This window comes from Lagopus muta, chromosome 7 (genome assembly GCF_023343835.1).
Source record: "Lagopus muta isolate bLagMut1 chromosome 7, bLagMut1 primary, whole genome shotgun sequence".
NCBI lineage: Eukaryota > Metazoa > Chordata > Aves > Galliformes > Phasianidae > Lagopus > Lagopus muta.
In genome coordinates, this window is record NC_064439.1 from 33,382,344 (window position 1) to 33,395,125 (window position 12,782).

A 12,782-nucleotide genomic window follows, 5' to 3' on the forward strand; every position below is an offset into this window, starting at 1 on the left:
TTAAGCTTTTGTTTTGCCTTCAGAATGCAATAACCAAGTTGTGTGTGGTTGGCTTTTTTAAAACATGACAGTGTTGTACTTTATTATGCCTGTGATGGTAAAATTAGGGTTTATCATAGAGTCATAGAATCACTAAGGTTGGAAAAGACCTCTAAGATCATCCAGTCCAACTGTCCACCTACCACCAATATTTCCCCACTAAACCACGATCCTTAGTGCAACATCTAAACTTTTCTTGAACACGTTATGAAGACATAACCTGTGGAAACCTGTGGGAGTTTGTAGTAGATGCAGCACGTTGCTGCTATGAAGATTTCCCTCTGTTAGATTGCTCTGTTAACCACATGATAGGATTGGAAATAGCTCTGCTTCAGAAAAGCAAAACTGCCAAAGATTTAAGCAGAATGTGCTTCTTTTTATAAAAGGAAACTTAATGAAATAAGAATAAAAAATAAAAATGTGTTTTGTTTTTATTTTGAAACTTTGAACTTCAGCCTGACTTTACATTTACAGTCCTCAGTTAGGCTAGAAAATTTAATGAAATATAATTGCATTGTTGTAAATATTGTCTACTTAAACTGCTTAAATTTTCCAGTACAGAGAATCTAAATCAGTTAATAGCTAACAATCATGTTCAATTATAAGTTTGATATGCAAATAATAGTCTTTTTCCCTAAGGCAGTACAACTAAAACAGAAGGGTGTTTGTTCTAAGGAGGCTTAGTTACAAAGCATTGTAAGTAGAGTGAAAAGAGATAAAGACAGTTGGGGCTGCAGTTGTGGGGCAGAGACCCCAAGCGGCCAAGTGAGGGGTCACGTTTCATGTAAGCATGACCCCCTAATTTCCTTTCAACAGTGTTAACCTCACTGATATTAGATGTGTGCTATATTTAAACTTGCAGGATTGCTGCCTTCTGTACAAACGAATGCTCTTCTGATTGGCTGAATCCAAAGGCTTTGGAATGACAGCTGCCAGCGATGGTTTATTTCAAATTTTCTGTCACATTTGCGTCCTTTCTAAGCATACATTTTTATCAGGACCTGCTGTCTAATGCTGGTATCGTCAACAGGTGAGTTCAGAACTGCCCAAATTGCAAAAGGATGAGCAGAAAGCACGAAACGCACTGTTGGCTGATATCCAGCAGGGAACTCGCTTAAGAAAAGTGACTCAAATCAATGACAGAAGTGCACCACAGATTGAAAGTAAGTACCTGCAGGAGGGCCTTGGGTGGGCTCTGCAGAAGACCCATTTGTGGAGGTCAGATGGGCAGGATCTGTGTGGGTTTGGAGTTCATCTATGGACAACATCTTTAGGATGTGAAAGGGGAGGGCTCAATTTTCTAAAGGTACATCTTGTCCTGAGATCAACAGCTATTAATACTTCATAATAAGGCTGAATCTGGGTGTCACCTTAACAGGCATTCCTCATTCCAGAAAAAAAAAACAATGAAGTCAGGAATGATGAAACCCATGAGAGTTTCTTTTTAAAATGATTGTTTAAACAGGAATTACTGCCTCCAGCAGAAGAGCTGTTCTTTACTAGATAAAAAGAACAAAAGATGCAAAAATAAATAAATTTTAAAAATCTGGATGTATAAACTTAATTCCTTTGGAACAGGAATGTTTACTTCTTAACCTCTTTTAGCTGAAAACATGCCTGATCATCATTTGGAATTGGAGAAAAGACTGTTAACAAGTTACAGCAGTTGCCAGAGCCTTTTCGTTTTAGTGTTTGTTCTCACCTGAACCCTTTCCCAGGCAACTTGCTAATGGCAGAACCCTGTTGTTGTTTAGTTGTTTCATTTATTATTAGTTTCTTGTCTATCTTAATGTGAAAGTGCTAGAAGAAAGTATCTTGGGAATGGTGTGGGGAAGAGGCAAGACACAAAAGTAAGGTTATGAAGATCTTCATGTGCTCGATCAGCCAAACCCTAAGTCACTCCTGACAGGTCTGTTGGAGAATCTCCAACAAGGATTACATACATATCTGTGATCTGAAGATCTTTGTACGTAGTTAAAAACAACTTTTTGCTGGTGCCATCATTGACGTTGGATTAAAAAGCACCAGAGGGCGCAGTGCTTCAAGATACCGGTCAGAAGAATGGTCATTACTGTATTAACTGTCCTTACTGAGCCAATTGAATGAGGAAGAAGTCTGGTCTTGACTGTGTTTATTGCTGCTCAGTCTTAGCAGCCTGAGAGCATTGATGAAATGGCTTTCTGTCACACTTTTTCTTTTCTTCCTATAACAGAACCCAAAGGAAGTAACAGAGATGGAGTTAGCCCAGCCATTAATAAGGGTGGCTCTCAGCAGCCCCTGGGAGGCTTATTTGCTGGCGGCTTTCCAGTTCTCAGACCAGCAGGCCAGAGAGACATGCCAGGTGAGGACTTCATTTGCACAGAAGAGCAGCTGGGGGGAACTGCAATGGATAGTACAATGGATAAGAAATAGATTCAGTAGACTGCAGAATTTTACATGGGTATATTTTTACATTAGCTTAATGTCAACTCATAACTGTGCCTCAGATAACCTCAGATTTCAATACTCTGTTTATCACCTTCAGCATAAATGGCAAAAAAAAAAGTCATACCTCCTTCTCTCCATTACTGTGTATTTCTATGATGTCACAGGTTTGTATGTTACTTTAGAATTTAATTTTTAAGACTTATGCCATCTGGGTTTTATAAAGGACAGTTCTGATCCAGCAAGGTAATTTACTGACCTGAAAAAGAAAGTTACTGATGCGTCACAAGGACAGGAGCAAGGGATGAGTGGGAGCCCTATTGCTGCTTTTGTCTCTTTTCAGCCCTTTAGAATGGCTGCAGTGACCTCTGGTGCTGCTGGGCAGCTGGTGCCTGCATGGGCAGGACATAGCAGCAGGCATTTGCAAGGAAAGACAGCAATTGACTCTACCTGCAGCTGTTCTGTTTTTTTTTTCTGGAAGACAAGCTCAAGATACTCAGCACAGGTTATGACAGGGCTTTCTCACAAAGCTGCAGTAGCTGCTTTGAGTTGTTCTTAAACTAGGACCAGACTTCTCAGAATGCAGAATGAGATACCTTTTGGACATCTTGTTTCAGAAAAATTTGGACATGTACTTAGGCAAATCGTGTAAGGTCAAATGTCTTTGGGCATTTGCTGTTGAAAAGAAAACATTTGAACCTGCATCTTCTGGAAAGCCTTTGAGGCACCACTTTTAAAAATCCACGATTGAGATTTATGTAACATTGGTGTGAATGTTTTAATCATAAGCAAGTACTTAAGGATGCAGGTGGATGTGCATCAATCTGCTTGTGTTCTCTGGGGCCTTTCACTCCAATCCTCAATGCCGCCAGACTTATGGACCATTCACATCCAGCTGGCTGCACCAGGCAGATGTGTCACTATGTAGGACACCTGCCACCACAGAAAAACACCTTCTCCTTCAAGTGCTTTGTGTTGCAGAAGCTGAGGAACAGAGAGGGGAGCAGGGCCTCTCAGTAGGTCAGCATTTAACTAAGCAGAGTCTGTAGTGTCTTGTAAAACACATCAGCTCCCAGGTCCTCTGCACCATGGGGAGACTTGTTGGATATGAGGCGTTTTGAGTGGACTCATTTAATCACTCTGAGTGACCACTGGGGAGGGAAGATGAATAGTGTTTTTTGTGCTGTTTTGTCTGATGAGATGGAACAAAATACCAGTATGTAAGGTGTGATCTCTCTTTTTTTCAGGAGGGAGGCCTGGGCAGCTTCCTGGAGTCCGGGCAGTGGCTCCCAAGGCCGCAGCCCCACCGAACAGCGCTGCAAAGGCAGGCAGTAGCCCCTCAAACCCATCCGACAGCCCCGGGCCAGCCGTCCCACCGGAGCCTCCCAGCACCTCCCGGGCTGGCACCGCACGGCCCAGCCTGCCTGTGCCTCCTCCGCCACCTCCGGCTGCCAGCAAACCTTCCCTCACCTTCCCTCCTCCTCCGCCTCTTCCCCCTCCGGCAGAAAGGCCTACCAAGGGGGGATCCCCCAACTCTGTTCCTCTGCCCCCGCTCCCTCCCCAGGCCGACAAGCCCACAAAGTTACCAGTAGGTGCTTCGCAACTGCCTCCTCCTCCTCCTCCCTTACCCCCCTGTGGATTTCCAGCCAGGACGACCGATTTCTCCACTGCTGCTTCCTCCCCATCAGAAGCGAGGGATTATCCACCTCCCACACCACCACTGCCAGCTCCTCCTCCACTCCCTCCTCCTCCACTCCCCGCATTTCCCCCAACCTCGAACAGGCTCTCCTTCCCACCCTCCCCAGCCATCAGCAGTGCTGGGAGTGGTGGTGACGTGCCCCCACCACTGCCCCCCAAGTCTCCCCACTTGCTGTCCCATCTGCATAAACCCAGTAATATTCAGTCGCTCCCTCTCCCTCCCACCCCACCCCTTCCTCAGCCAGCAGCAGTGGTGGAGACCAGGAAGAAGAGACCAGGCCGAGGCCCAGGTGAGAGCAGCATTTGTTTGAAATAAAGTTTTCTACCTCTTTTGGCCAGCAGGGAAGTGGCACTGACGGCTGAAGAGCTCACAGGGGTGCAGGTACAGTATACGTAGCAGCAGGATGAAGTCCATAATGTGGGAGGAATGTAATTAGCATAGTGTGTAATGAGCATGCCAGACCTCGGGCTCTTCTGACAGTAACATCTGTCTGATTTGCAGTTACTCAAATTCCAGACTGCTTTTAACATCCCTCTTCTGATGTAATTGTGCAGACTGGAGCTATATTGGGAAATTTACAGGAGAGAATAGAATAAATACAGTATAGCTGCAGCCATAGATGTGTAAAGGTAAACATGGATGCAATCCCCTGCTTTTCAGCAAAGGTAAGTAGAGCATGAGGCTCCTCTGAGTACTTGGGTAGTGGAGATACTGGCTAATGTTTCCCTGAGCAGATGATAGGAGGAACTTTTTTCAGACATGATATAATGAGGATAATTAAAAAATGAGTTTAGATCTGTGTGGACTTGTGAAATGGAGACAGCTATTTAATATGGAACATTTGAAGAGAATGTTCTGTACTCTGTATCTCAGCAGCCAGACGTCAAGAGAAAGCTTACTGGTTCTTTCTGACAGCCATGGGAAGGCTCTGAGTACAGTAGATCAGCTGCTTTGTGACAGTGATTAATGCTGCTTGGGAATTGTGTGATGAACCATTATTTTATAGAGACACTTTTCTTGTGATCATTCAACTTTTGAGGTTTCCATTTTGGTTATCTAGTGGCTAACTTGGAGGCCTCAGGATCCCTTTCTCTTACACAGTGTGTCCAGAAGATGTATGTAGTCACCTACAACAGCTGGATATGTTTGTCCCAGATATTGCACTCTTTTTTATAACTCCCTCCAGTTCTGTGCAGAGCTTACTGTCAGTGTCATTAATTCGTGATGATCTTTTATATGCTGGTCTGCTTCCTCTTTTTCAGGAGCTGGTGCTGGGAAGCTTGCCATTCCTCCACAGCCACCTGCCAGGTCACCAACAACTGAACTCACAAGCAAGTCTGGAGTCTCAGCCTGGGCAACAGTTCATGACCCCTACCCACCACTCAAAAATGGAAATATGCATATTATTGGTAACGTCATCTAAATTAGCTTTAGTTGAAGACTTTAGTACAAAAGCCTTTGCTTCTCAGACTTTAGAAACTCATTCATGTCTTTCTCATAACAGTATAGTAGTACAACTAGACTAATAGATTTTTTTTTTTGCCGAGAGAAAATGAAGGTGTTTTTTTTTTCCACAAAGGTTTTGAACAATTCAATAGACAAACTCAGGAACTACCTGCAAAATTATTTGAGATTTTGAGAATTTGCTACTGTGCTTACATTATTTTTCTTTGAAACAGTTCACAGACATTTTGTAGCTTTAATCCTATGCAGCAAAGCCTGCTAAACGCTACTTTTGTGGTCTGATGAATTGGCCATTCATTCTTGCTAAAACCACGGAGGAATACATCTGTTACCACCACATCATCAGTGCAGAAAACTGCAAAGGCAGCCAGAAGCTTAACTTCAGTTTCTAGCAGTGTTTGCAATTAAGCTAAAAAATTTGTATGGCTCACAAACTGGCTCAAGACTTCTTATTTGGAGTAAGCCACTATCTATTCCAGGGAAAACCAGTCTGCATTTGAAATCAATAGTGGCAATTTTTATTTATTTATTTATTTAAATCTCTAACAGTAACTAATGTTTGTTTCCCTGAAACTTCCTAGATGACTTTGAATCTAAATTTACTTTCCATTCTGTGGAGGATTTCCCCCCACCTGATGAATTCAAGCCATTTCAGAAAATATATCCCAGCAAGATACCTAGAGGTAAGTGTGTAAACATGGGAATGTCATATAGTTATCCAAGAGCATTAAATAGGGTGAGAGAAAATAATGAACAGAAACCAGCTGTACTTTGAAAAGCTGGACTGTAAGCATTGAACAGATAGGACTGAGATTTGTTACAGTGGTAATAGAGACCAAAGATATAATGAAAAGCACTTAATTACTGTAAAGACTTAGTAGCAAAAAAAATAAAATTATGTGGGTAGACATGCAGTTTGTGTTCTCCAGACTTACGCATTTGTGGAGCAAATAGAAATTAAGTCTGTCTAAATCATCATCTGTATTTAACACTTTTTGCATCGGAAGGCCTACAGAGCAATACGTATCTGTTTAACAACAGATGATAAACACAACATAGGTTGTTTAAACTGCTGTAGAACTACATCCAAAATGTATTCCCAAAATATGTATCTATCTCCTCTGAATTAACCTGTCCTACGTATTTACAGATCCCTCTAAAAATCCACCATTAAGAACACACGTGAGATGAGAAGAATCATCTGATCCTTTCTGGACTGGTATTAAAGAATGGAGAACATCAAGATAATATACAGAACTGAAGGGTCCCCATTACAGCGATAGAAATCACATTTGGATTGCAAGTGCTGCAATGTTAACATTTTTATAAGCTGAAAGAGAGATGTAAATGATACTTTTGGAAGTACTTTGTGGCATACACACCACAAAAGTGTTAGCATAGGCTTTTAAATATTGTATATATGTGGATATTTTTTAAATGAAGAAGCATAAAATTTAAAATCTTTGTAGTGTTCAGACAATTCTTATCAAGTTGATATGTTACCTCAAAGAATACTTTTTGCATGATGTGCCTGTAGTTCATTTTTCCTCTTCCATCTTCATTTTTAAATATTTTAGTAATCCTTCAGTTATTATTCAGACATTTTTCCGTGAGCTATCAGAAGCTAACATGACACGTTTAGTTTTTTTGTATGCTTTTTCACTTCTTCTGTTCTACTTGTGTTCAGATTGCAACAGAATGGCACTTTCAAGAAAAGAAAGGCCCATAATAATCCTCATCAAGCATGAAGAGAAAGGAAATCAGGGGTTTTGGTAGCTGCTGAGCTACCTCTTATTAATTACAGATCCCTATAGGATGGCAAACATATCTGAAGAAACCCAGCTGGTAGGGTTGCCACAGACCTGACAAAGATGACAGAACTTTTCCAAAATGGTTAAAGAAAGAGGAAGCACACCATATAGAATAAGGAGTCCCTAAGATTGTGATTCCTGTTAAATGAATTGGTTGAAAAAAAAAAGCAAGGCAGCCAGGGATAAGACTTGAGCTCCTGCCTTTAATATGCAGCCTGTAGTGAGATGTTTGTTTGGTTCACTGACCTTCAGATCACACAGTGTCTGCTTCCAGCAGGAATTACACAAATGCAGCATTTCACTGTATTAGGAAGAGCCGCCACCAGCTTGTGGGAAGTGATCACTCCTCTCTACTCAGCACCACTGAAGGCTTATCTGGAGTGTTGTGCCCAGTGCTGGGCTCCCCTGAACAAAAGAGACATGGACATACTGGAGAGAGTCAAGCATAGAGCCACCGAGATGATGAAGGGACTGGAGCATCTCTTCTGGCAGTAGAAGCCATCTATCTATTCTATCTCTTCTATCAGAAGTCTTCTGTCTTTTATCAGGAGTAGTCAACATGGATTCACCGAAGGGAAATCAAGTTTGACCAACCTGGTAGCCTTCTATGATGACATGACTGAGTGGGTAGATGAGGGGAGAGCAGTGGATATTGTCTCCCTTGACTTCAGGAAGGCTTTTGACTCTGCTTCACATAACATTCCCATAGTTAAGTTTAGGAAGCGTGGGATAGAAGATTGGACAGTGAGGTAAACTGAGAACCAGCAGACTGGCAGAGCTCAGAGAGTTGTTATCAGCAGCGCAGAGTCTAGTTGGAGGCCTGTAACTGGTGGTGCTCCCCAGGTCGTGTTCAACACCTTCATTAATGAGCTGGATGAAGGGATAGAGTGCACCCTCAGAATGGTTACTAATGATATGACAGTGGGAGGAATGACTGACATCAGAAGGCTGTGCTGCCATTCAGTAATACCTCAAGAGGCTGGAGTTGGGCAGAGGGGAACCTGATGGGGTTCAACCAGAGGAAGTGTAGAGTCCTACACCTGAGGAGGAATAACCATATGCATCAGTACAGGTTAGAGGCTAAGCTGCTGGAAAGGAGCTCTACCAAAAAGGACTTACTTTTTCTGGTAGACAACAGGTTGGCCATGTGCCATAGTGTGCCGTGTGGCCCAGGTGGTCAGTGGTATCGTGGGATACATTAAAAAGTGTGGCCAACAGGCTGAGAGGTTCTTCTCTCCCTCTACTCTGCCCAGGTGAAGCCACATCTGGAGTACTGTGTCCAGATCCAGGCTCCTCAGTTCAAGAAAGACAGGGAACTTCTGGGAGAGAGTCCAGCGGAGGACTGCAAAGATGATGAGAGGCTTAGAGCATCTCCCTTGTTAGAAAAGTCTGAGAGCTGGGACTATTCACAGCCTAGAGAAAGAAGACTGAAAGGGGATCTTACCAATGCTTATAAATCCCTAAAAAGCAGATGTCAAGAGGATGGAGCCAGGCTCTTTTTGCTGGTGTCCAGCGATAGGACAAGGGGCAGCAAGCACACAGTAGAATAAAGGAATTTCCATGTGAATATGAGAAAGAACTACTTCTGGGGTGACAGTACTAGAACTGGGCTTCCCAGAGAGTATAGTCTCCTGCTATTCCCATTTAACAGCTAGGTTATTTATGGTTATTTTATGATTTATTTCTAGAAATACCACATTTTACACCGGCAGCTGTTAAAAATATTATAAATGGTAGGTGGAGATCCTTCCCCATGGCTATTCCTTTGGACAACAGTATTTAGAAAAGACAGGTAACTACACCCTTAGATATCTCTGCTTTTCTGTTAGTTCTTGTAACAGCTCAGTTATGCTATGACTCCTATTCATAGAATCATAGAATCACAAGGTTGGAAAGGCCCTACAAGATCATCTAGTCCAACTGTCCTCCTATCACCATTACTACCCTAAGCTACTAAACAATATCTCACAGCACCTCATCCATATATACATGCATGCTTACCGTGTGCAGGTGCTGTAAGGGTAAGAAGCATTTAAACATCTGCCTGTAGGACTCCAAAGAAGCATCATTAGTCTTCTACGATACCTTGTTCTTCATGTCAAAAGAAGAAAAATTAGCAATGCTTTGACCAACGCTTTCTGTTACCAGTATTATAGTTACTAATAAATATGCATGGATGTAGTAATAAGCAGGGGTCAGCACTGCTTCTCAAACAACTGGAAAATAAGTTCAATACTGTATTAAAGAATATTTTGCTCTATTATTAAAAATTGATGTACTGCTGATTTTCATGTTTTGGAACTCGTGTTCAACTCTGCAATAAGTATCTTCATAAATATTTGAAAGCTATATATAGCTCAGACCACATGCCATAAAATATCTAATGGAAGACCAATGTTATTCCTGTTTTTATTATGATTAGGAGTGTTTTTAAAAGATACATCTTATAGAAATTAAACTGAAAAGCTTGCACATATTTTTAAGTGGTGATGCAGTGTTATTTAATACATATTAAATCCTTGTTGTTCAAGATCTATTAACACTTCAGTAATTCCTAGCACTTGGATACAAAGAATGACTCAGGCCAGCACCACTATGCCCTTGTACTGTTCTAGGCCATGTTTGCGCTCAGAACCACTGGAAGGTGGTTTAGTTTTCTCTAAGTGACTGTAACCAAGCACTGTAGACACTTGTTTGTTTGTAATTCACTACCTATCTTCCTTTTGCTTCAGCTATTACAAACACTGCCTAGATCACTGCGCTCAAAATGATGAGTTCTGTCGTAAAAACAATTTGCAGTAAGTACATAGTTTCCCACAGGATAATTGCAGATGTGTGATCCTTCAAAAGGGCAAATATGTATCACTTTTTTTTTAGCAGGAACACTATCTTGCCTCTCTGCCATCTAGCTGGGACAAGCATTTTATCACTAGTCTCCCCTTCTTCACCAATATCCAACTTTACCTTTCAGGACACAGTGCTCTGCAAGCAACAGCTGTAGAAGCAGCTTTGAAGTTCAGTTGGTGAGTGTTAAGTCTATTTTGATAGGAGAGAATGAAGCGTGCTTCTTGCTGTCACTATTCTGGCCAGGAAGAAAGAAATTAAATTTTAGGCTTACTTGGCTCTTTCTTCGTTCCCCTTTATGCCCTTTATCATTTTTATAATACCAGGGCACAGGAGCTGAAATAAAGGAGAAAGATCTATCCGGGTAGAGCTGTTCCCATGGCAGAGCCTCTCAGAGGAATACAGTGTGAATAGGAAGGTGATTAGGTATGTTTTCTTTTCCGATTCTCATCTGTTGTATAAGGCAATATCAAGGTAACGAGGCTGATGGAACAAATTCATTAAAAAAAGTTAAAAATCTGACAAGCCAGTGTGCCAATATTGCAATTTCCCTAATTTTAGTTTCAATTTGAGGTACTGCTGCCTTCTAAGTAGCTTTCATTTCCTCAATACAAAAGTCTGCGATTCATCACTATCCCTTCCCTGAACAATGAAGGATTATATCTCCAAATGCTAATGTCCATTTATTAAAAATGTCTTCTTGTCTATCCCTCCTGTTAAAACAGCTGTTTTAATATGACATGGAAAGCAGTGTTTACTAGTTTAATTCGTAAAAGTATTCCCCTCATCTGACTTCCAAAAGAAAATACACAAAAAGCAAGGTCTGTCGTATAAAGAAGCATAACACAACCATTTCTAAGCTTAGTCAGACCCACCAGTAGTAACTCACTGGTACTTACTGGATTCATCAGCCATGTATGTACATCACTGACATCACCAGTAACTGTTCAGCATTACAAAGGCCTGGAGGGAAAATAGTTATGATGAATGTCCAGCATCTATTCCCTCAAAATATTCCAAATTTATAGCTTGTATATAAGTACATTGTTTTATTAACTGTCTTAAGAGTCAACAAGTTATGTTCAGATGTCTTTGGCATTCAGCCTGGCTGCACTGCAGTACTCAGCACTAGGGTATTAGCCAGGTGCATTACAAACACCAAGGTAGCAGATGAAGACAAAACTTATCCTGGGGGACCTAATTCTGACCATTTGTGCAGGCATAATGTGAGATGCTAAGTCATTGTAACCAGATCTGCCAAAATGAGACTGGTACAGCAAGGCCAAGAAACAGGACTTACCTTCCTGCCCCCTCAAAACTGGGATTTCAACTCTATTATTCTTTGCATGAATTAGCAAAAAGACAAAAATGCAAGGCAGCTTTGCTGCAAGCCTAGACCTGAGCACCAGAGAAAAAAAAAACAGATTGCTTTCAATGACAGTATGGTAGTTATCCTGATGAAGTTAATCTTTGCTTTAATTTGTTGCCCAGCATACATTTTTAAACATTCTGTACTAAATTAGCCAGCATGCACACAGTAATCGGACCAGTCAGTGATTTTCTCCTTTCACTATATACATACACAAACAGGAACACCACAAGATTGGACAAAGGAAAGCAATTTGTTAACCAGATATAGCTAGCAGGTAACATTTTTTTCCCTCTAGAAATGTCTTTCCTGCAAATTCATAAGTGTGAAGACTTTCTTTCAAGGCTTGAAGAACTTTGCAGTCTTCCTGTGAAAAGGCTAACAGTAGCCACTGTAGCTGAAACGAGATAAAATTGGTTTAAAATCCATTCCAAGCAACAGGGAAACTGAGAAAAATGTAAATATAAATATAAATGCTTGCACTTCAATACAGAGCAAAGAGTCAATTTTGAGACAACTAGATGCACTGAAGTGGAAAGGTAGCTTTGGACCTGATTTTGAAACTCAACTTCACGTGAAAGAGGATGGTCAGAATTGGATCCAACATTTCACATTCACTGACAGCTGGTACCAGTATCTAAAGAATTAAAGTGCTTGCTTACTTCATTTGAAGAACTTTAGTTCTGTGTCAACACAGTCATAGAAAAGATCTACTACTTCAGCAGGATCCAGAATCTCGGTACGAGTAAGGATATCTTCCATTGCTTCTAAGCCTTGCTTCTCAAGGTCTAACATAATGCTCATCAGTTTCTGGCCCTTCTCCTAAAAGCATAAAATGACCAAACTGAATTAAGCAGTAAACCAGCTCATTCAAGTATTACCCATTCTCTTCTGCTGCAGAGATCTTTTCAAGTACCTTTCAAAATAAGAAAGCCTGATTAAAATATACACTATTTCTATTAATAGCTTTTTTGGATGGTCATAGGCTAAAAGGAACAGTGCTGGATACTTGATGTTTTATGAGTAATAACCAAAAAACAGTTGCTAAGTTTAAAGCATAGCAGGTAGATGAAGTGAAAGATAGATAGAGGAAAAAGGTATATTGTGTGAGAAAGATGTAAAGCAGCTTCTT

At 41.1% G+C, this 12,782-nt stretch overlaps 2 protein-coding genes across 7 annotated transcripts in view; one reads left to right on the forward strand and one right to left on the reverse strand.

The window, feature by feature from the left end:
- The window catches only part of WIPF3 (WAS/WASL interacting protein family member 3), a 37,295-nt gene extending 27,382 nt beyond the window's left edge, over nt 1–9,913 (forward strand). For all 5 annotated transcript variants that reach the window (XM_048950724.1, XM_048950727.1, XM_048950728.1 and 2 more), the window contains 6 exons: nt 1,070–1,202; nt 2,252–2,380; nt 3,711–4,451; nt 5,425–5,571; nt 6,208–6,309; nt 6,777–9,913. In XM_048950724.1, the coding sequence (XP_048806681.1) occupies nt 1,070–1,202; nt 2,252–2,380; nt 3,711–4,451; nt 5,425–5,571; nt 6,208–6,309; nt 6,777–6,817 (1,293 nt within the window). In that variant the 3' untranslated portion in view covers nt 6,818–9,913. The remainder of the gene's footprint in view (nt 1–1,069; nt 1,203–2,251; nt 2,381–3,710; nt 4,452–5,424; nt 5,572–6,207; nt 6,310–6,776) is intronic.
- Nucleotides 9,914–11,739: 1,826 nt separating this feature from the next.
- The window catches only part of SCRN1 (secernin 1), a 32,002-nt gene continuing 30,959 nt past the window's right edge, over nt 11,740–12,782 (reverse strand). For both annotated transcript variants that reach the window (XM_048950730.1, XM_048950731.1), the window contains exons 8-9: nt 12,313–12,472; nt 11,740–12,047 (exon numbers count right to left, since the gene is read on the reverse strand). In XM_048950730.1, coding sequence (XP_048806687.1) covers nt 12,314–12,472 — 159 coding nt within the window. In that variant the 3' untranslated portion in view covers nt 11,740–12,047; nt 12,313. The remainder of the gene's footprint in view (nt 12,048–12,312; nt 12,473–12,782) is intronic.